At 39.2% G+C, this 23,345-nt stretch overlaps 1 protein-coding gene across 2 annotated transcripts in view; it reads right to left on the bottom strand.

Moving 5' to 3' along the window:
• Positions 1–672: 672 nt before the first annotated feature.
• The window catches only part of KDR (kinase insert domain receptor), a 50,118-nt gene continuing 27,445 nt past the window's right edge, over positions 673–23,345 (bottom strand). For both annotated transcript variants that reach the window (XM_072620796.1, XM_072620797.1), the window contains exons 19-30: positions 23,114–23,227; positions 21,409–21,497; positions 20,602–20,758; positions 17,418–17,515; positions 13,602–13,724; positions 13,382–13,493; positions 12,414–12,513; positions 11,798–11,903; positions 9,308–9,459; positions 5,055–5,151; positions 4,158–4,243; positions 673–2,422 (exon numbers count right to left, since the gene is read on the bottom strand). In XM_072620796.1, coding sequence (XP_072476897.1) covers positions 2,203–2,422; positions 4,158–4,243; positions 5,055–5,151; positions 9,308–9,459; positions 11,798–11,903; positions 12,414–12,513; positions 13,382–13,493; positions 13,602–13,724; positions 17,418–17,515; positions 20,602–20,758; positions 21,409–21,497; positions 23,114–23,227 — 1,454 coding nt within the window. In that variant the 3' untranslated portion in view covers positions 673–2,202. The remainder of the gene's footprint in view (positions 2,423–4,157; positions 4,244–5,054; positions 5,152–9,307; positions 9,460–11,797; positions 11,904–12,413; positions 12,514–13,381; positions 13,494–13,601; positions 13,725–17,417; positions 17,516–20,601; positions 20,759–21,408; positions 21,498–23,113; positions 23,228–23,345) is intronic.

Below are 23,345 nucleotides of genomic sequence, written 5' to 3' on the forward strand. Positions count from 1 at the left end.
AAAATTACTTTGGCTTTAAACTATGGTCCAGTTTCCCACCTGCTGTAGCCAACAGTGAGTAGTAGCTATATTAGAGTCAGGAAGACCTTGATTCAAATCTACCCTTAGACACTAAAAGTCACTTACCTTTTCTTAGTCTCAGTTTCTTCATCTGTAAAATGGAGTTAATAATAGCACCTACTTCCCAGGGTTGTTGTGAGGATCAAATCAGATAACATTTGTAAAGTGTTTTGCATGCAGTAGGTACTTAAATAAATGCTTGTTCCTCCCTTCACATTCCTAGTGTTAGTACAATGTTTTGTTCCATAATAGATGCTCAGTACAGCCTTGTTGGATTGCATTGAATCTCGGCTCAATATAAAAATAATAATCCTTAACTATTAGAACTATCCAAAAATGGAATAGGTTGCCTAGAAGTCCCTGACACTGAAGATTTTCCAGCAGAATATGGAATGGCCACTTGTTGAGTTGTTGGTAGGACTCATGTTTTGGGCATAGGAGGGACTGGCTTCCAACTCCAAGATTTTACGACCCTATGCTATACCACTATTCAGAATCAGTGACGTGTTATTTGATGGTATAAATTACAATAGGTACAAAAAGTAAACATGCAATATTAAATTAAATTAAATATTAAATGAGTGGATTTAAAATAATAGGTATAGTCTGAAGTCTTGCAAAGGGACCAATCTTTTTTTTTTTAATAAAATGGCATCAATTTCTAAAAACATTTTCCTCCTTGACACACTGCATAACACAGATATAAAAATGTGAATAGTACAAAATTCCTTATAGAGAACATATTTTAATATATTACATTTGTTTCTACATAAACAGGCTATATAAATACTGTATTGCCAATATCATGTTTTATAGTCATAGTTCCCAGCATTTCACACTATGGTACAAAAAATACATTTTTCTTTTTCTTTTCCTTTCATTTCTTTTTTTTTAAGAAAAGGGATAGGAAGGCAGAAATCCAGTAGAAATAGTTCTATATGTTAGAAAATCTAAATGTACAGTGGATGTTATTAGAACTCTGGTTACAAAGACATAGTTTGGACGCTTGGCAAACAATGAACGAATCCAAGTCCATTGTCACTGGAGCAGGAGTGGTCAAACTATTAAAATACTGGAGGGAAATGGAAAAAACAAACTTCTTCCTTCATGGTGTTGCATTAAGTCAAATGATATTTAGCCCTTAACAGAACACTTCTCACAAAGCCACAGGTGCTCTTCATCCAGGGATGACCACCAAGAACCCAAAGGACTCTGGGTCTGAAACCTTATAAATGACTCGGAGCTTTAGCCTGAAAGTTTCCCTTTCTTTGTGGTATTCTGAATAAAAGATTAGCCTGGGAGACAAGGAACTAGAGTCATATCTTTTCCTTCCTGGAGTTAGTTCGAACTGGAACTATAGAAAGGCCCGGAAGCGGCTCTCATTTAGCACAGTCAGAAACAGCATAAGGGACTCTCATTTAGCACAGTTAAGAAAGAGCACACCCCCCACTAATCACAATGCCCTCATCTGAGGTCTTGAAATTTCCTACTAAATCTCCCTCCCAGCTCCTTGTCAATCAGCTTCCTTTAGCGGTTCCCAGATTCATTTGAAGCAGTTCAATAACACCACACACTTCTTTAACAATCTAAATACTTCCTTTAAGGCTCAGTTCAAGACCCATCTTTCCTATAAAACTCTCCTAGATTAACCATAATCCACCATAACATTTCATTTTCCCAAAGTTCTATAGCCCTTGTAATGCCTTGAAATATTCCCTGACCATGTCATGTATATATGACTCCCCAATTAATCTGCAAGTTTCTGGAGCTCAAGGACCATTTCTTCTGCTTCATTTGTATTGACCAAAGCTGGCCACAAAGTAGAGACTTCATAAATGCTTTTTGAAGGAATGAATGAACAAATGAATGAAGAGGGAAGATAAGGCCAAGGTAGATAATATGCTTTTAAGACATTCATTGTAGAGTCACTGACTTCTTTCCAGCAAAATACTTTTATCATTTGCTACTGTTCAATCAGTTTCCTGGTAACTGAGGTCCTCCTTTTTTTTTTTTTTGTACAAGAATCAAATATGTGCTGTTTCTTTGATAAAGAAACAAAAGCTTCTCAGTATCTGAGCAGTGACTCTACAGGACAATCCATGTGACTTCCAATTGTGGAGAGATGGAAGTAACTCCTTGACTTTAAACGGAAGGTGAATTTAGTGGCATCCAAGAGTCAGGTTGAAGTGTGTGTGCATTGGAGGATGGGGGCTCACTTTCCCCAGGATTTAAGAGTTCTGTCTCTTCACTCAAGTAAACAGTGGTGTCTGTATCATCAGAATGATACCCTGACTGGTAGCCACTGGTCTGGTTTGAAGCTTCAGATGTCACAGACTCTTTGCTTTTACTGGGCATTAGTGCACTGTGGAAGAAATGAAGACAAAATGAGTAGATCAAATGAAGGTTGTTCCCTTGCTCCCAACCCTAACCCCCTGGGGCCTTGTAATCTCCCTAGAGAGCAATGGTACCCATTCCTATCTCTCCCTGTTGCTAATCGATGTATCAGATTGCTTGGGATAATGACTATTTTCAAGTACCAGCATGAATTTGGTTGTCGGTGATAAGTCCACTTACTCAGACCCAGGTCTTTCAAGCACTAGATTAGATGAAAGACATTTATCCAAAGAGATGCAAAGGTTTCTACCAATGGAACATGCTTATGGCCTTATTGATTGACCAGCTATTTGTAAGATAATTGTCCAAGTTAAAGAGACTATTTCCTGATCTTAAATGAAATCAGGATGCTCTGAAAGTTTATTTGTGTTCCTTCTACACTCACAGAGATGGGATTAGAGGACACAGAAATGGTGTCAATAAAATCTTTGTGCAACTTTAAGCATTAATAACTTTAAATGTCCACATAGTTGAGGCCATATCAGAACTGCTATTGACTCATCAAAACCGCATTATTTGGAGGAACCAAAGAGATGAATCACTCAGCAACAACGAGAAAATGTCCTTAATGAGTTGGAACATGGTGGATATAGTGAGACTTAGAAATATAAACTAGATTAAATTAAAATATGACGAGTTGTACTTTCATATGTCATTTATAGTTTGTTTCATGATTTGGACATCCAGAGTTATGCATATGAAATATCACATAAGAATTGTATAATCTCTACATATATGTGCCTAGGTTTGTACAATCCAGAAAAATTGTTCCAGAAATCTATTATCTTCAGTCTTCTCATGAATCCAGCATTCTCCCCCAAGTGAAACCATATTGATGCCAGAAGCACCCACACTTAACAGGCTTTTAACTTCCTTTACCTCACAATGGCCTTTTCATGGTTCTTTTTGTGTCAATTTCAACCATAGATATTCTATTTTACACCATACTTGGGTTACTAAAATCTCTGCAAACAAGTCAAATATTTCTATCTTGAGTCACATTTGAATACGTTAAGTAGCTTACTATTTACCATTTGAATATCATGGTGAATTATTTTGCAAAGAGAAGAATGATATTCTAAAATTGTCAATACACATCACTGCCTATATATTTTGCTTAAAGTGGAGTATACCTGGACCGAGCAAACACAAATAACCCACTGAGCAATATTAAGGTAAATTAAAGTAATTTTTCCTACTACATAATTAATATTTCAACCAGTTTTTAAGGTGTATTTATCTCAAGTTATTTGTACGCCAAATCCATACAGGATAATATGCACACTGTTCATTAAAGTACACAAAAAATAGTTTATGGGCAGGTTAAATAAAATCTTAATGACCATAAAGATTAAAATTAAAAATTAAAATAGCTTCATTCATATTGTCTGAGAATTCCTCTTTCTATTTCCACCTAGCAATCTCCATATTAGTGATGGAAGCCGTGGACAGAGTACTGGGTTTTGGCATCAGAATGTCTGGATTGAAATCCCCGTTGTTGTTAACTAGCCATGTGATCTTAAGCAAGTGATTTTTCCCTCTCTGAGCTTCAGTTTCCTCAAGTATAAAATGAGAGAATTGAATTAAGATAACGTCTGAAGTCCCTTCGATCTCCAAGTCCTTTGATTCTATGAATGAGTGAATAGCCAACAACCATTTTTTAATCACATTATTATGTGTCTTTGTATGTGGCAGAACCTTACCTAAATGGTGGAGCCAGTTTGGATGTGGCCTCCAATGTCTTCAGTTCTTCAGATGCAAGGACCATCCCACTATCAGTCTGGTTGTCCTTTTATAAGACAACAAAATGCCAGCCATTGATTGAGGGCAAACGTTGACCAATTACTTAAAGATGTCAAAGCTTTTATTTGATATCCGTGTGACTTGATACCAACCCTCTACAGCTTTCCTCAGAGAATTCTGCCCTTTGGGAACCCAGAAGTCAGAGTTTGGTCTGATTTACAGTTTATTGCCACAGTCTTTTTGTACATAGAGACAGCATTCCTTTGGGTGGCAGAGTCTGTCATCCCCCTACACTTTTGACACCATTTTAAAAGTGGGATTAGAGAGGCACAGTCAGAATCTATGAGTGCCATCTTGTTGACCACTAGCCGTGTGTGTGTGTGTGTGTGTGTGTGTGTGTGTGTGTGTGTTTTGGGTAAGGGAGCAGGGAATCATCTCCTTGAACTGAGTAGAAGCCTACAGTTATATAATACAATTATAATTGCATAATACAAGGAGATAATTTATCCCAGGTAGAGAAGTTGAGATGATTCTTATCTCCTCTGATTGAGGAATACATGTTCCCCAATCCACTGGGAAGAAGTAGTTCAGTGTAATATCACTTGCTCTGTCACAGAACTCTGGATAACTCTGGCTGGTCTGTCTTATAGCCCTGCCAAGAAGACTTAGTAACTGAAGAAACAAAAAGACCTTGTTATGAGGTTATGCCCTGTTAAAAGGCTGCCCTATGTTCTATAGAGTCCAAGGAGAGCAATATGGTAGGATCCCAGGGTATGAATACCTAAATCAATATTTATCTACCTGATGTTTCATCTCATGTATTATTGAGTAAAGCCATTTTTAAAAACCATACTTACATCTGGTATTACTTTTATTTCTGGTTCCAACGGGACGTCTTCAAATGTTTTTACACTCACTGATCGACTTTTCCTCTTGTTGTTTTGCAGATACTGACTGAAGAAGAACAAATATTTATATTTTATGGATGATTTCCTTGAATTTAGATGTCATAAGTAATATTTAAGTTGGTTATCTTTTAACTACAAGGCTAATAATGATCTTCAAAACATCCTTTGTAAAAAAGAAGAATAACGACATCCTCTCCTAGCAAACACTAGAAATTTAATTTCCTGCAAAGTATATTTAAAAGTATAATAAAAACCAAGCAGCCTGGATGAGGTTGCTTCTTGGGGTTGTATTTCTGAGGTTAAGAGCTGGACTAAAAAAAAATAGCAGCAAGCTAAGGAACCAGTCCCCTTCAGTTCCACTTCCTGCCTTTATGGGACTCCTTTATGGGACTCCTTTCTGGAACTGCTCTTCTTGCTTTCAGCCATCTCCTAGTATCTCTTTTTTCCAAATAATTTCTAACAGTTCAGGGATACACTGGATCAGAGGAAACAACTGTAAGTCATATTGAAAGACTAGGAAATATAACAAGAAACCTGGAGGTCTCAGATCTCCATTTACAGTGTGATCATCACAGTATAGTGGCCTGAGTATGTGAATGTCATATGTGGACACACACACACACACACACACACACACACACACGCAGGGCTGGTACATAAGATGGTGTTCTCAGAATGTGGCTGTACTATATGAAAAATCTAGCACACACACACACATCCTTCTTGCTTCAATTTCCCTATTTTTAGACTGAGCTGCCCTTCCTATCTCACAGAGATACTTTAAAGAGGAATAAGTAATGAATCAGACACTTTTTATATGCCCAATTCTGTGTTAACTTCTGGGAATACATAGGAAAAGCAGTAGTGCCTGGCCTTCGGGGCTGACATTCTGATAGGAGAGACAAACTATGTAAACAGGTTAAAAAAAAAGTTCAAGATAAACACGAATTAGATGAAAGGTAACCTTATAGGAGAAGGCACTGGAGGGTGTGAAGGAAAGACCACCTAAGCAAGAAGATAAGAGCAAATGAGGTTTTAGGTATGAAAAGTCTGAGTTCTTGGGAAGAAAGATGCTCCATAAACACAAAGCTTGTTTGTAACTTTCAGGCTGGGAAGGGAGCCATAATGTCCCAGAATGCAAATGAGAGGAGAGCCCTCCCTGACTCACTCTCCTGCTCTGTAGAGAGAACAGGATTCTTATCCCCTGGGAAAGACCCTCCCAGATGTGTGTCTCTGCAGGAGAGACAAAAATTGTTCTCTCCTCACAATCAAGGAAACTCAAAGAAATCCTTGCACTGAGCAGAGGCATATAACACAGAAGGAGAAAAGCAAGCCATTTTCTCCTAGTAATTTCTTCTCTCCTCCCACTCCAAGCCCTAGACATGGTGGTCCTAGGCATAAGAGCTCTCTTGTTTTTGAGCTTTTGAAAGGGTTCAGAGAATGAAAAATGGAGAAAAGATAGAGAGCATGGTCAATCAACTAACAAATGCCAAGATATTGCTGAAAGATCTCTGGATTTGGGTCCAGAGGACCTACATTTAAATCCTAACTTTGTCATCTCTAGCTGTATGATGCAAGTCACTCCTTGTCTTTGGGCAATATGGAGGGATCAGAGGAGCTGATCTCTAAGGGTCTTCATGGCTCTAACTCCCATAATCCTGAGGTTTTGCTGCATACTTATTATGAGTATAGCACAGATGACTGGGAAGTGATTGTTTATTCAAAATCTAACAAAAAATAAAATTCAAAATTATCACTCATTCAAAAGATAAGCAAGACACAACCTTTGCTCTTGAGAAGCTCCAAATGCAAAGGAACTAGCATAGAAGGAGATAGCTGGCTACTTCCTCACTCCTAGTAAGAATATCAGCCTGGAAGAGGAAAGTCGCCAGTGAGGAATATGAATCAGACTCTGCTTGAGTCATCTCTCTTTCCCTCCCTGCCCCCATCTAGACAAAGCCAAGAGAGAAGAATCAAGATCTAATTTATCCATTCTTCCTTATGTCCAATGAACTCTGCTGAGTCGCAGCTGGTTTTGGTTTTGCATTATTTCCATCAAAAAGATTTAAAAATTGCTTGTGGAGTCTTTAAAAAAAAAAAAAGGTACATAGCTGAGGACTGGGGTGTAGAAAGAAGATCCACTTGTAGGATTCTGTTTCCTTTTGGCTTTTAAGTCAATGCTAGATAACAGGAAGAATGGGCTGGAAAGAACATACGAAAGCCTTCAGGCAGAAAATGAGAGCTGGGTCTGCTGGGAGACTGTCATATCCCATTTTTCCACGATTCTGTATATAAATGTTAGCAGCCCCATTTTACAGCCGACCAACCAACAGCACATTTGGCTTCCCCTCCAATGTGACTTCCTCTCTATTATCGGACCATATGCAAAGCAGCAGACTGAGCTAAGAAGCAGTAAGTTGGATTCTCATTCCTTCTGATTATATTAAAGAAAAGAGGGAAAATATGCTTATGACCATGAAATAACATAATGGTCTTTCAAAGAGGGTGGTGGAGTAAGAGATCTAGTTCTAAAGCAGACTTTTGACACTTACTAACTGTGTAACCTTGCTGAATCTAGTTTTTTCTCACCTGAGAAATGAGGTAGTCCTACCTCACACAGTTGCCTGAAGGCTCCAATATACAAATAAACTGCTTTATAAGCCTTTCTAAGTTATCAGTTATTAACAATAGGCCAGCAGAACCTTAACTGAGCAGTAGTAATTGATTTTGGTCTGGAACACAAGTGTTGTTTCAACACTGACTTCTTGCCTTTTTGCACATCTGCATGAGTCTTCTCTTTAGTGACTGTCTTCCCACATCCTAGTCACAGAAGCGAAGAGGCATTCTGGTTCTTCCCTACCTACTCCAGTCTTTGTTCCCTCCTCTGAGAAACAACTGTGCTGCATTACATTCTTCCCACCCTATCCCCATGTTCCCAAGATCCCAAATTTCCCATTTCTGTGCAATGGGGAGAATTCATTCTAACACAGCGATTAAAAAAAAAAGACCAAGATTCCTCGAGAGTCTGTAATTCAGGGTGTGTAGGGAGGAGAGCAAGGTTCTAACTGCAGAGCTTCCCTTGGCCCTGGAGTTAGAGAACACACAAAGGGACTAGGAGGGAATAAGAGGCTGGTGCAAAGGATTTAGTCTTCCTACTTAGTACATACTATGTGAACCTGGGCGAGTCTCTTAATCTGTTTCCTGATCTGGGGCATTAAGGGAGTTGGATTAAATGACCCCCAAGGTCCTCTCTAGCTCTATCATTCAAGAGATCAAAAGTCCTACTATGTAACATACTTGTAAAAGATAGATGGAGAGCCATTGCATGCATGAAATATTAGGGAAGTGTGGTACCATGGGAAGAGAGCTAGCCTCAGAGTCTGAAAGACCTGCCTCTGCCTCATACTGTCTAGAAGTCTTTGGACAAATCACTGAATGTCTCAGTGATCTAGGAAATTCCCTAAGACCCTAAGTTTCAGAGAAAGTATCCATCTTCATTGGTAAAAGCTGCTCAGCAGGGACTCCCAAAACTGATGAAATCACAGGACTAGTCAATAAATAAAATTGAGAAATAAAGAAATGCCTATTTGCCTATATATACATGGCATGTATAGATATATAAATGTGTACCTATGTATACATGAATGTATGTATGTATGTATATATATATATATATATATATATAACTCATAATGTCAAAAATTCAAATACTAAAAATCAGACTTGGGAAAGACCTGAGAAGATATGAGAGGTCCTTTCCAATTTTCTACATTCCTCTCTCCAATATTCTATTGTGTGCTTTATCTAGATTAAATTTCACAGGATAGGCACCCATGGGTGTATGTTAACCGTTCACTTATGAGCCATTTCCTAATCTAGCATTCATCAGCATTCATCTTTCTGGTCTAGTCCCTTTTCCCAGTGATTGGCCAATAGTGACATTCCAGCTGTTGCAGCTGTGGGGTCTGGGATCTTGTAAGGGGACAAAGGACTGAGACTGAAACAGGAATTAGAGTCTTGGGGGAAGAATTTATAAAAGCCCTCTTAAAGAGGTACTATCACTTTATTATTAGCCCCATGGCCAAGGTTAAATGTGGGAACTTGGAAATGGAATGTAGCAGCTGAAAGGTCTTCCTTGCATTTTCCACATGCCCTTTGGGATTGTCTGTAGGCCCCAGTGGGATATTCACCAGATACAGTACCTAATTCCTGCTGGGTTGTCATAATGGAATTTGGGATCACACACTTCCTCTTCCTCCATACAGGAAACAGGTGAGGTTGGCAAAGAGAGTCCAGAATCCTCTTCCATGCTCAAAGATTCTGATATAGGAAGGACAATGTAGTCTTTACCATCCTGTAATAATATAGACAAGGGGAATGTTATTGTTATGGATTCTATGCATCAAAATCCTTTTAACAGAGAAAAACCCCACAATATAACTATGGTAGATTTCTTGACTCAGAGTATTTTGCTCTGACAGTAGAATGTAAAACTTTAAAAGCTACCATTAAATGACTTATCAAAATCAGAATTATATAGAGTAGGGATAGTTATATGATAGCATGGAGCTCATTCAAAATAAAATAGCACAAGAACAGTAGAAAAAGAACTGGGAGTCCTAATGGAACACAAGTAGAATATGAAAAAAATATGCAAAGCAGTGCCACCATTTTATAAAAATAACATGATCCTGGGACATGAGGGAATCATATGCAAGAGGTGGGAAATAATTCCTTTATAGATCACCCAGGGCCCTGCACACAGTAGGCAATCTAGAATAGTTGTTGAACTTGATTTAATACTAATCACATCCTTAGTAGAGTATTGAATTCAGATTCAGCCTCCATGTTTTAAGAAGCACTTACAGAGAAAAGCAGTAAAAATAATCAAAGGGATAGATAGAAACATGAAGTCAAGAAATGTGAAGAACATTTTGACAATAAATTTTTGAAGAATTTATTGATAAAGGAGGTACTGGCTTTGGGTCAATGCTTAACAGAAGACAGAACAGGAGGTTAACAGAGCTCAGTCTTAGCAGGACACGTGCTCTGGATACTGAAAGGACTTTCCGATGGGAAGAGCCACTGACTATTGGAAGCCCACCCTCAAGTCTCAAGAACTGGGAAACAAAATCCTTGGCTGGATCCATAGAGTCATGGAATCATGAGGCTGTGAAATCTTCAGGCTTGGAAGGGATGTGGGAGCCATGGGTTTTCTATTGCTTAAGCATGTTCTGGCCAGAGGAGAGAAATAGGAGGAAGAGAACAGCTCCTCTGCCTTCTTTCACCCCTTAAGAGTTTGTGCTTGCAAGGGTTAGCTCCCTGTAGAGGAACTGAGGGACACAGGGAAGACCTAGGCAATGGAAAAACCAAAGTAGCAATTAAAATGTGTTCGTGTTTCCATCAGATTTTACACCCTGGATTCTGGTTTTATTTGGAAAGAGGATGAGAACTGTTACATAATCCAAGTTCATATTTCTATGGCATTTTACAAGTTTTTCTCACAATGACCCAGATGCACAGGCTACCAAGTCCTGTTATTCCCATTCTGCTGATGAGGAAACAAAGGTTCAAAGGCTGTGACTTATGGGACTAGAAGCAACCTCATACGTCCTTTAGTCCAGCCCTCTTAATCTGAAGGTAATTAATCTGAAGACAGAGGATCAAGGCTCCAAAGAGTGAAGAGACTTGCCCAGAGATCACATAGGTGTGAAGTACAGAGCTAGAATTTGATCTGGGCCAACTGGGTGGTGCCATGGATAATGAGCCTGGAGTCTAGCTGTCACCTACCCTCTGAGAACCACAAATTCTTCACAGATAAATTGGGGATAATGATAGCACCTAGCTCCCAGTGCTATCATCAGAGATAACATGTAGGAAGTGCTCTGCAAACTTTAAAGAGTTATATAAATGCTAGCTATTATGATTATTATATAAATGCCAGCTAGGTAGCTCAGTGGATAGAGCACTGGGCCTGGGGTCAGGAAAAGTTGAGTTCAAATTTGCATCTCACATTTGTTAGGTATGTGATCTTGGAACAGTTACTGAACCTCTTGTAGCCCTAGTTTCCTCATCTGTAAAATGGGGATGGTAAGAGCATCTCCTTCCCAACTTGTTGTGAGAATCAAATAAGGTAATGACATAAAGTGAGATATGTGACTATATAAAATATAATAATTTTATATCAGATAAATAATTATAAACTCCACATTATTATATATGATATAAAGTATATTATACATTACCATAATATACAGTATAATTACCATATTATATACAATTATTAAATTACAAAGATAATAATTATTAGTTATTTTATAAGTAGATTAGCATAGTGTCTGGAACATATCAGCACCATATAGACATTAGCTAGGAAGAGGAGGAGGAATATTTTTCAAACACGGTACCCTCGAGCTATCTCTAGGAAAGTGTTTTTCCTACTGTACATTACTGTAATTATCTAGAATTAATTCTATATCAGTTCATGAATTAGTACACTTGTGACTTAGATGAATGTCAGCTTGAGGGAATCTGCCTCGCTTTCAATTACATTTCTCTAGAGGTTACAAAGTGGTTAAGGCTATGTATACATACACACATGTACACACTCATTTAGAATCAGCGCAATCCCTCACTGAACTCCTAATACAACAGTGCCATTGGCAAGTTGGGGCACAGAGGGCTTTACATACCTGTTGAGCACTGGCCTGTAGCAAATTCCCCAAATGCTCCACAAGTTCTGAAAACGTGGGTCTCTGCTTGGGTTCTCCATGCCAGCAGTCTAGCATGGTTTGGTACCTAGAAGACAGCAATAATAACGAAGTTCACATTTTCTGATCTCCCCCGTCTTCATCATAGGGCAATAATGTCTTAACTGAATGTCTAGTATAAGACTAGGCACCATGGACAGCCCAAAGAGGCATGAGACAGGGTCTTCAATTACATTCTAAAAGGACTGGTAAGACGGAGGCACTGAGAATGAATCACAAAAAATAGCACATAATAACTGAAATAAAACTACAGACAAAATATGCTATTAAAGGCCCAGGAGGAAATGAACTCTTTGAGCATGGAAGTGGGAGCTGACAGATAATGGAATCTGGGAATTAGATGGGACTTCAAAGGCCACCTAGTTCAACCCATACTTCCTAAAGAATCCCCACTACAACATACCCAACAAAATTAAGACCTCCAATGAGGAGGAACCCACCACCGCCCAAGGAAGCTCATTACACTTGTGAAAAGGGATGGAAACAAGCAGTGTAGTTGTCGGGTACACTGGAATGCTTGTCTTTGAGGAAGTCTTACATTTCAGGGGTAGTATACTCAGGGGCCCTCATTCGGGTTCCTTCCTTCAATCGCCTGCAAAATTCCTCATCGATTTTTACCCCTGGATATGGGGAGGCACCTACAATGAAAAGGTAAATGAGATTTCTCCATCTCCCACTTCTCACCCACCCTACTATACTGAAGGGCTGTGTTATAATGGAAGGAGTATTTGCCTTGGAAGCTAAAGACTTGGATTTACATACAAGTTCCGGCACTTAAATAATTCTTGTTAAAGGTCTGCATCTGTCTGAACTTCCATTTCTTCTTTTATAAAGAAGGGATAATATTTGCACTACCTTTCTCCCAGGGTTATTGTGAGGTTAGTGTTTTATAAATCTTGAAATTCCATGGAAGTCTATGCCATTTTTATTATAGAAGATTATAGGAAGGAAGGAACAGGCAACTACTATGTGCCAGGTATTGTGCTAAGTACTTTACAAATATTATATTATTTGATCCTTACAACAGCTCTGAGAGGAAGGTGCTATTATTATCCCCATTTTATAGTTGAGGAAACTGAGGCAAATAGGTTAAAATGACTTGCATTTAGGGCTTGGAAGCAATCTTGCAAGTCATTTAGTCCAATAGCTCATTTTTCAGATGGCCAAACTGAGGTTAAGACCTCAGATGACTTGACCTACGTCATGCAGGTAGTAAATGGCAGAGATTCAAATCCAGATTCTCCGATTTTAAAGTCAATCTTCTTTCTACTACACCAAGCGATAATGCATGTAAAATGCTGTCATTACTATATAAATTTAAATGATTCTTCTTATTCTTTTTATTATTATTCATGTCCACACTTCTAGTTATTACCCTTCAAGCATGAAATGAAACCTTGCCCAATGAAACATAAAAATGACAACAAAGGGCACCTTGGTCCCACTGGCTTCTATCTCTTGGCTTTCCTATCCAAAGGCCAGAGGAGCGGAAAAGAAGTGACTTACCTAAGGAAAATATTTCCCAAAGCAAAATTCCAAAGGACCATACGTCACTCTGAATTGTGTATACTCTATCAAAAATGGTTTCCGGGGCCATCCATTTCAAAGGCAGTCGAGCCTATACACCATAAGAAGAAGAATTGGAAACCATCGAAGAAAAGCAAATGATCTCTGTTGTTTCTAAAACACCCCCTCGAAGCAGAGGTAGATTGTCTTTAAAACTTACATCTCCTTTCCTGACATAATCTGGGTCTTTGTAAATGTCTCGGGCTAAGCCAAAGTCACAAATTTTGACCACGTTTTTCTCTGCCAAGAGGATATTTCGAGCTGCTAAGTCCCGGTGGATACACTGCAATGAGAAGAAAGCATGTGTGTGTATGTGTGTTAGGTCTTGTCTCTGCACAGCTGATCACTTTTACATCTGCTGGAACCTCATGAGCTGAGGTCAAATAATATAAAAATCCGGTACATTTTTTGGAGGAGGAGGGGGTTCTTACATTTCATGTCTCACTTCAGAAAAGAGAGTGGTTACCAAGGGAGGTGTTAACAGTTTTTATCAAAATTTTTTAAAAAGTGTATAAGCTGTCTACCCACACATCTGCTTATTGAATAACCACTCCAAGCCTTTGGGGTTAGCTAATCAAATTATATGATGACGATGGTGCAGAGCAGGTTAGGATGTAAATAGATTTATTTTGGCCACAATGTAGAATGTGTTTCTGGTCACATCCACACATCCCCTTCCCTCTGCTAGATGCTTTTCTGGACACAAAGTACCATATATAGCTAACAGTTTCAGTCCAGGTAGCCAGAGTGGGATTTATTTCTGAATGAGTGCGCAAGCATCAGATATCAGGTAGCCTGATTGGATCATCCCCTCAACTTCTCTATCCCACAACCAGGCAATGTTGTGGTTGACCTCTCAGCGTGTTTTCCTTTTATCTGGAAGTTCTGCACTCCCAGACAGGTCTAATAAGCTAAATGTAACCTATTATAAAGTTAAATCCCTAGTACACACATACACATACACACACGCATGCACACACACACACACAAAATCACGTTGGCTATGCCTTGAAATTTTCTTTCTTTCTTTCTTTCTATCTTCCTTCCTTCCTTTTTTTTCTTTTGTTGGGTTAAGGAGGTCAACCCTCCATTTTGAACTCTTTTTTCAATGTTTATCACCATTTAATTTTCTGCTTCAGGCAGCTCTGGCTTTTTCTTTTCTTTCTTTTACTGCTGGTGGAGCGGTACATGGAACCTTAAGGATTGTAAATAATAACAACCAATATTTACAAACTTTCAAGTTTGCCAAGCATTTCGCATACAATTATCTCATTTGATCCCTTCAACAACATTGTAAGATTTGTTGTTATTTTGTGACTTCAGTCATGTCTGACTCTTCCTGACCCCATCTGGGATTTTCTTGGCAAAGATACTGGAGTGGTTTGCCATTTCCTTCTCTAGCTCGTTTTAAAGATGAGGAAACTGTGGCAAACTGTGGTTCATTGACTTGCCCGGGGTCACATAGTTACTAAGTGTCTGAGGATGGTTCTGAACTCAGTTTCCATGACTCCAGGCTCAGCCCTCTACGCTCTGCAACACCTAGCTAACCCCATTCTGTCAGATAGGTGCAATTATTTCACCCATTTTATAGACGAGGACATTTAAATAAGAGACATTAACTGACTTGACCAAGTTCCAAAAGTTGATATAATATCTTTGTTATTCCCATTCTGGTAGTCTACCACACAAAGCTATCTCTCGGAGTAGTTCTTGTTCAATGTAATAGAAGGAAAATGTAGGAATAGGGAAGATTCACTTTTTCAATGGAAGACTGAGGACTGTGGGAGGCAGTTGGCATATTGGGTACAGCCCTAGAGATGGAATCAGAAAAATCTGGGTTCAAATCTCACTTGAGATCCCTAGTCTATTTGAGATCTCATATTTAATAGTTGTGTTACCCTAGGCAAGTCACTTAATAATCTCTCAGCCGCAGATCTCCAATATGTAAAATGTGTATAATAAAAATTACTACCTGCCTAGTTGCCATGAGAACCATGCCAGATAATATAAGAAACTTTGTGAACCTTCAAGTGCTTTATTGAATTATTATTAAATAAGTTCATTTAATAAATCAAATTATTATTAAAGTGCTAAAGCATTAGCTACCATTATTATTATTATAATCCCATCTCAAAAAATTTCCATACATAACATAGGCTCTCAGGAGAGATGTGTGAATAGATAACAAGGTCAGAGAGACAGTCACCATAATAATCCCCCCACTTTGAATTAATACAGAAATTTTTTTTTTGGCAGCCGGAAAAGCCTGCCATTGTGTTTCCTAAAAGAATTGAGCAAAACAAAGAATTTTAGGAATAGGTAGAGTCTGCCAGTTAGTTCAAGACCTGCCTTATTTCTTCTGACATTCAGGTAGTATACAGATGCCAAGGGAGACAGAAGTCTCCCTTTTCTCTTTTCGTAGTATCCAGAAGTCTGGACTCTTCAGTCTTAAAATAAAATTAAAAGAACAACAAAAACCACTGTTGAATTCCTCACTAGGGCAAAGGGACCTGGGAACAGCTCACTCCTTTTCAGAGAGACCCCACAAGACACCCAGTTTCCTGTCCTGTCTCCAGGGCAAGGAGAAAACATGAGCTGCATAGCAGGAAGTGTCTGAAGCTATGGGATCAGGAGGCTCTGGGGGACTTTAAAAATAAATTGGGTTAGGGATTTCATCCCTAGTCCATGAGAACCTAAGTGGAAAAGGTAGAAAAAATATTTGTAAATTTTCTTATTCCCTTGGAAGACAACGGTAGTCCGAGAGACCTTGCTGATTGTCCATTTTTTTCCTAACATCCAATTAATTTTTTTTGTTTATTTTTAAATCATTATTGGTGGTATTTTCAAGAGACATGGTTGCAACCAATGGCTCTCCTGCTTTCGGATATTTGTAGCCCAGCACGTTCCCACTTCAGCCTTTGTTTAGCCTAGACTTCTAATTTTAGCTCTTTTAATCTCTCATCTTAAATCTGTCTTTCCCGGCTTTTAATTATACTACAAATAAATGCTTTTTGAAGGGGTGATGACTGTAGATAAAGTAAAAATAGTTCCCCCACCCCCACCCCCAAGTCCTTGATGTCTAGCAGGACCGCAGTATCCCTTTTTCTTAGGCCCCTTTTCTTACTCAGTTTTTTCGTTCAGAATTCTAAAGACTCAAGAATAAATTACAATCCATAAAAAGAATTTTTGGAACCTCTACATTTTCTATTTAGTAGTGGAGGAAATATACAGAAATAGTGAATAGAGAGCTGGTCTTGGAATCAGGAAGGTCTGAGTGCAAATCCTGCCTCTTGGCACATATTGTGGGACCCTGGGCATATCACTTAAACTCCCTAATACTCCAGAAGACTAAGACTGGGGTCCATAACCTTTTCGGGGTTATGGACTGTTTAGGCTACTGGGGAAAGCTTACGCACTCCCTCCAAGAAAAATGCTTTAAATAATTGAAAGAAGAGCTCAAATGAATTGAGGCTAGTAAAAATTAGGACGTAATTTGTTTTTCTGTCCGAGGTCATGAACCCTACCCCCAATCTATCCACAGAGCCCTTTAGGTCCCTTGGGCTCCAGGTTAGGTAATCCTAATCTAGTAAATCACAGATATGCAACTGATATGCATTGATAGAGGGGATATTTTCATTGAAAGTTCCCTAATCATAGTCTGGGTAAAAGCTACCACTACTACTACCACTACTACTACTACTACTACTACTACTACTACTACTACTACTACTACTACTACTACTACTACTACTACTACTACTACTACTACTACTACTACTACCACTACTACTATATGCCTATATACCACTCCTATCCCATTACTATACAATCACCATCATTACTATTAGTCCCAACAGCATGACTGCCATGACCACTGTTGCCACTACCACCACCCCTCCTATTACCACTATTACTATCGCTTCAGCTATGGCGCACTTGACCTAATTAGCCTTGGCACCCCACTGATGTTGCTTACTTTTCGTGATGCCAAAAACTCCATGCCCTTGGCCACCTGGAAGCTATAACAGATAAGATGCTCCAAGCTCAGAGAGTTCTTGCACAGGTCTTCAGCAGCTGTTTGTAAAGGAGAGGTAACAGTGGTCAATGAACAATACTCCTTTCCCCCCAGATTATTAGTGTGATAATAACTCCATGACCTGAAAACTAAACTCAAAGAATTAAAAGTAGCGGGAATTCTAAGAACGAATCGCAATATCCTCTTTGTGTCCTCAGGGTGGAATGTGGAGTTATAATATGTTCTCATATTTTGGGAGCTGGAAGAGAGGGGAGAGGTAAGATTGGAATAAGGAGTGGGGAGTTTGAGGATAACTTTTTTAGTTTATTGCTTTGGATGCTTTCCTGTTGTTCCTGTGCCCAGAGTGATAAACAACAGTATATCGAGAAGTCTAAAAATAAAACAATAATATCCAAGTTTATTAAATTTCTTCTCTCTAAGCCTCTGCAGGATAAAGGCTAAAAGAATAAGAGAGAATCTCCTAAGAACAAAAGGAAAACTCCCAATTGTATTTGCTTTCTCTTTCTTACTTACTTTCTTACTTATAGACCAAAAAACTAAAGCCTTTCAGGTAAGGTCTAAGAGTGGGCTTTTGGGACATTGTTCTCTCTTGGTTCTCTTTCTATTTGTACAACCATTCCTTCTTAGCATTCTTTAGTAGATCACTGTCCAGAATGCACCCTGAAACTGTGGTTGTTCCCCCAAATACCTGTTCTGGAACCCTTTCTCTTCCATCTATAATACCTTACGTGGTGCCCTCGTCAACTCCCATGAGATTAATGACCGTCTTTACACAGATGACTCTCAAATCTTTATTCTCTTTCCTGATTCTAGTCCCACATCAGCAATTCTTGGTGCCCGATAGGCACCTCAAATTCAACATGTCCAAAACAGAACTCATTGTCTCTCTCTTATCACCAACCTATCCCTCTTCTGAACTTTTCTGATACTGTTGAGGGTGTCACCATTTTTTTTTTGTCACCAGGCTCACAAGTTTGGTGAAATCCTTGACTCCTCACTCTTATTCACCTTAACTATCTATCAGTTGCCACGTCTTGTCATTTCTGTCTCCATAATATTTCTCTCCTCAGTCCCCTTTTTCTCTATCTGCAAAGTCACTCAGCATTCCCACTGCCCTGGACTATTGCAATAGCCTCCTAACAGGTCTCTCTCCTGCTTCTTGCCTTATTCTAATCTACCTTCCACACAGCTGCCAGAGTAATTTACCTAAATCTCGGTTCTCACCATATCATTCTCCTGTTCAATAAACTCCAATGGCTGCCTATTACCTGTAGGATCAAATATAAACTCCTCTGTTTGGTTCTTCAAGCCCTTCCTAACCTGACCCCAACTTACCTTTCCATCCTTATTATACATTATTCTCCCTCACACTTCCTGTGATCCCATCAAGCTGGATTTCTTAGTTTCACATACAGAACACTCCATTTCCTACCTCCATGCCTTTGGGACTGGGCTAGAATGTGCTCTCTCCTCACCTCTGTCTCTTATCATGCCAACCTCTTCCTACCCTAGCTGCTAGTGCACTCCCCACCAAAACCACCTTGTATCAAGTTTGTATAAATGGTACTCTTTTCCCTCTATGGAATGTAAGCTCCCTTAGGGCAGAAACTCTTTCATTTTTGCCTCTTTGTGTCCTCAGTGTGTAACACAGTGACTGACACATAGTAAGGACTTAATAAATGTTTGCTGATTGATTGACATGAATGGGCATGATATCCTGGACCCATAGATATTTCAAAGGTGCTCCATGAGAATGGATGTTCCTAGAGACTTGTTAGACTTAGAATCTTACAGAATTACAGAATTTTGCATCTGGAAGAGATCACAGAAACCATCTAATTCAACTTCATTTTGCAGGTGAAGAAACTGAAACCCAGAAAGTGAAAATGACTTGCCTATGTCCAGAGATATTTCTCAGCCAAATTAAGACTACGAACCTAACTCTTATGATTCCTTGAACAGTATTCTTTTCCCTGTACTACATTGTATCCCTTCATTGGTTCTACTAGAGATATTGAACTGTGAAAAGGGGAAGTCTCATAAAGAAACAGATGCCAGGAAACTCTGAAAGAAATGCCAATAAGCATGGGCAAATAACAATAACAACAACTAATATTTCTATGGCACTTAGGGGATTTGTAAAGCACTTTACATTCCATCTAAGTCTGGGCAATGCCCCCACCTCTTCCTTCTTCCCCTCTGGGGTGAGCCCTAGCATCCTTTCTTGGTACTTTGTTTCCTAGAGTGAAAGGAGTCAGATCTGAGTCATTAGTCACCATTTCTCACACCACTTCCTTTCCATTCAATCCCCTCCTCTATGCCCCAAGCAGTACCAGCATGCTCCCAGGGTTCTTGACTCATAGGAAAGAAAACCTGGAGCTCCCCTTTAGCTTTCACAGGTAAGGAGTCTCTAACCAAATAAAAAGAGGGGGAACATTTTCCCAGTGAATTTGGCATATGCAATCCAGAAAGCTTCGATTTTATCAGCGTAGGGAATAGCTAGTGTGGAAATTCCCCCCAACAATGAAGATGGGTACCTTTGTCACAACTTATAATCCTAGAGAGTTAGCTGAGGCATTGAAAAATGACAAGGCTGACAATATATATCAGATCCAGGACCTAAATTCCAGTTTTCTTAACCTCCAAAGTCAGCTTTCTATCCACTTCTCCCATGCTGTCTCTTAATAAATGTCAGTTATTCGCTAATTTGGAAACATAGCCTACAGACTCAGGTCATCTGACATGATACTATGACTTGGGCAGCTCTGGGTTGAGCTGAACCCCTAACTGGAAACCTCACTTTCTTGATGTCATAGTGCTAACCTGGTTCCTTGGTTAGAGAGAGAGGCCATGGTCCTACCAAGCATGTTCTGCTTCCCAAGGTACAGCCTTTCATTCTGGCATTAAAACTACAGGATAATTTTTACCACCTTCTAAGAGAAAGGGATGCTAGAACACGTTAGCTTAGCCCATCTTATAACCTAACCTACTTCCACATCTATATTTTTAGTGAGGCTGAGTAGAGGCAGTACACCAGTAGCCTATGTATAATTAGAGACTCTCCATTGGAGTTAACTTTCCCGGCACATAAGTAAAAGCAAACTAGAGTAGATGACTAGTTTACCTTCCTCCTCCTCCACATCACTGAGGGATTTCTCCTCCACAAACCCTGAACTTGCCGAGCTCTGGCTACTGGTGATGCTGTCCAATCGACGTTTAGGGTCCACAGGGATTTCCCCCACATAATTATCCTTTCCTTGTCGGAACCGTGAGCTTTTCGTCTGGGAAGGAAAAGTTGAAATCACCATGCAGGACAGAATTTCCCAAAAATGATTCACAGTCATAAAAAAAAAGATGCCTGAGACACAAAAACATGATTTCCACAGAAAGGGGTAGATATTGATTTGTAGGCATCTGATAATTTTGGTAAAAACTTTGAGAAAGTCCATCCTTCTAGCTGATGACTGATATTCCCTAAAGCTTCATTTCTTTTTTTCAATTAGAGGAAGAAATGACTTGTCATCTCCCATTCTTTTTTTGTCCCACTTCCCAACATTCTAAGGCTCCTTGGAAAGGAACTGACACCCTCCCCTGAGATGTTACATAGGAGTGGGATAAAAGAAGAATAATCTCAAACTGTCCTTCCTTTTCCTTATTTACTCCCACCACAAGCTTCTTCCCATCTACAATAGGTCAGTAAATTGATGTCACCCAAATAAAGCCTGAGAATTCTTTTCCCCAAAGGTAAAAAAAGAAAGTCTAAAGCATCCAAGAAAGAATGGGAGGAGTTTTTAGCCTAACTACAGGAATTTTCTATTTCTGATAATCTTCTCACAGAATTTCAACTGGAAAAGTAACACTAATCACTCAGTTATGGTTATCTATCTAGTTTAAGTTATTGCCAGTTAATCCCACTGAGTGTCTGCCATACCTTGTAGGTAACAAATTCATCCCTCTTGCTCCTTAAGTAAGTCGACAGGTTTCCAAACTTGCAATATTCTACAATCACCATGAGTGGCCCTACAAAAGGCAAAGTATATTTTAAAAAAGAAAAATATTTTTCTGCTAGCTTTCTTCCCCCTTCCCTTTCTTCCTCCTTTCCCTTTCCTTTTCCCCTTTCCTTTCTGTAATCTCTATTGAGCATCAATTTTATGCAAGGCTCATAGTCCCATGGGGGATAGAAGGGGAATGAACATTGACTAAACACTTCCTTTGTGCTGAGCCTGAGGGAGGCAGAAGGTTTCGATGAGAGACGATACCTGTCCGACAGGACTTACAGTCTAAATAGGCTAAGACACAAAACTATAGCTGACACTAATAAATGGCAAGTGCCTAAAAGAACTGTGAACAAAGGGTTATGGGATGTCCCAAAAGGTCATTTGTTGCTGACTGTGGTCATGAGAGCGGGATTAGAGGAGGTGGAAGTTGAACTGGGATTTTTAAAATGGGCAGTTATTCAAAAAGCAAAGGAGAGGAGCAAGGATATTGTAGACATAAAGAACACCATGAACTAAGGCATGAAGCACTGGAAAAGGGAAGAATATGGATAGTGAAGGGCATGGAGGGGAGATAAGAATAGAAATGAATGAATGAAAAGGCATGTATTAAGTGCTTACTATGTGCCAATCATCATGTTAACCTTTAGGGATACAAGTACCAGAAGCAGACATAGTCCCTGGCCTTAAGGATCTTACATTTTAATGGACAAGACAACATACACAAAAGATAGTGGTAGCCAGAGAGGGGCACTTTGATCTGAAAGTTATCGGGATGGTGAGTTGGTCCATAGAAGCAAAATGGCAGAGTTTTATTTCAAAACTGTGAGGATGATGGGAAAAGGTATGTGATGGGGTTGAGAGTGGGGGGTGGGGTGACTTTTCCTGAAATAGTGTTCTGAGAGAGGCAGAGAGCCCTAGCCTGAAAGTTTTTCTAGGGTAAGTGGAACTAGATTGTGGGGTACCATGATTGCCTAAGTTAAATTTTTTAGTAGGCAATTAGAAGTCATAGTCCACACTCTCAATGAGTTTATAATGAGACAGGAAAAAATAAGATGTGTTCACAAATATCTACAATATATACCAGAAGAAAATAAGTTCATAAGAGAATTACAAAACTCTGTGAGAATTTTTTACATTGCATTTAGCTTCTCCCTTGGAAGAAGCTAAAAAACTCAAGGCCATCAAAAATCTGTACACCACTCGTCATTTCAACAGCAATAATTAAAACATTTTGAGAATTTATTATTTCATTGGCACTGATGCTTCAGCCCACAAACTGTTCATCACCTACTGGCCAACTCTACAATGATGAACATGAATGATAGCCTAGACTTTTATGTGTCATTTGGTGGTTTTTCAAACGTTTCACTTAACTATTTCAAGCCTAGAGGGAAGTCAGGAATGGCATTATTATTTCCCCTTTTACAAATAGGGAAACTGAGGTTCACAGAGTTTAAGTGATTTGTCCAAGGTCATTAGTAAATCTGGGATTTGAACTTAGTCTTTTGACTCCAAATCCCATTATGTTTTTTCACTATGCCACCGCTGTCTGTTATCATCTGTGCTTCTATTATGTATGCAGTTTATGGGGAAGGGCATCTCAAAATTAGACCATCAAAACCACCTGCAGCTTCTTACCTCCTGGCTTGGTACAAGCACCAAGAAGATTGACCACATTGAGATGGTGGCCAATATGAATGAGGATCTTTAGCTCGGACATAAGGGCTCGATGTTCACTTTGTGTTGCCCCCTCTATAAACATAAAACAAAAAAAGTTAAGTTGTAATATATCAGGAGAATCTAAAATGCTACTTTCTTTAACTGAATATTGGCAACATTCCCCCAGATGGTTTCTCGACACAGCACTACT

Source organism: Notamacropus eugenii, chromosome 6, assembly GCF_028372415.1.
Source record: "Notamacropus eugenii isolate mMacEug1 chromosome 6, mMacEug1.pri_v2, whole genome shotgun sequence".
Classification (NCBI taxonomy): domain Eukaryota; kingdom Metazoa; phylum Chordata; class Mammalia; order Diprotodontia; family Macropodidae; genus Notamacropus; species Notamacropus eugenii.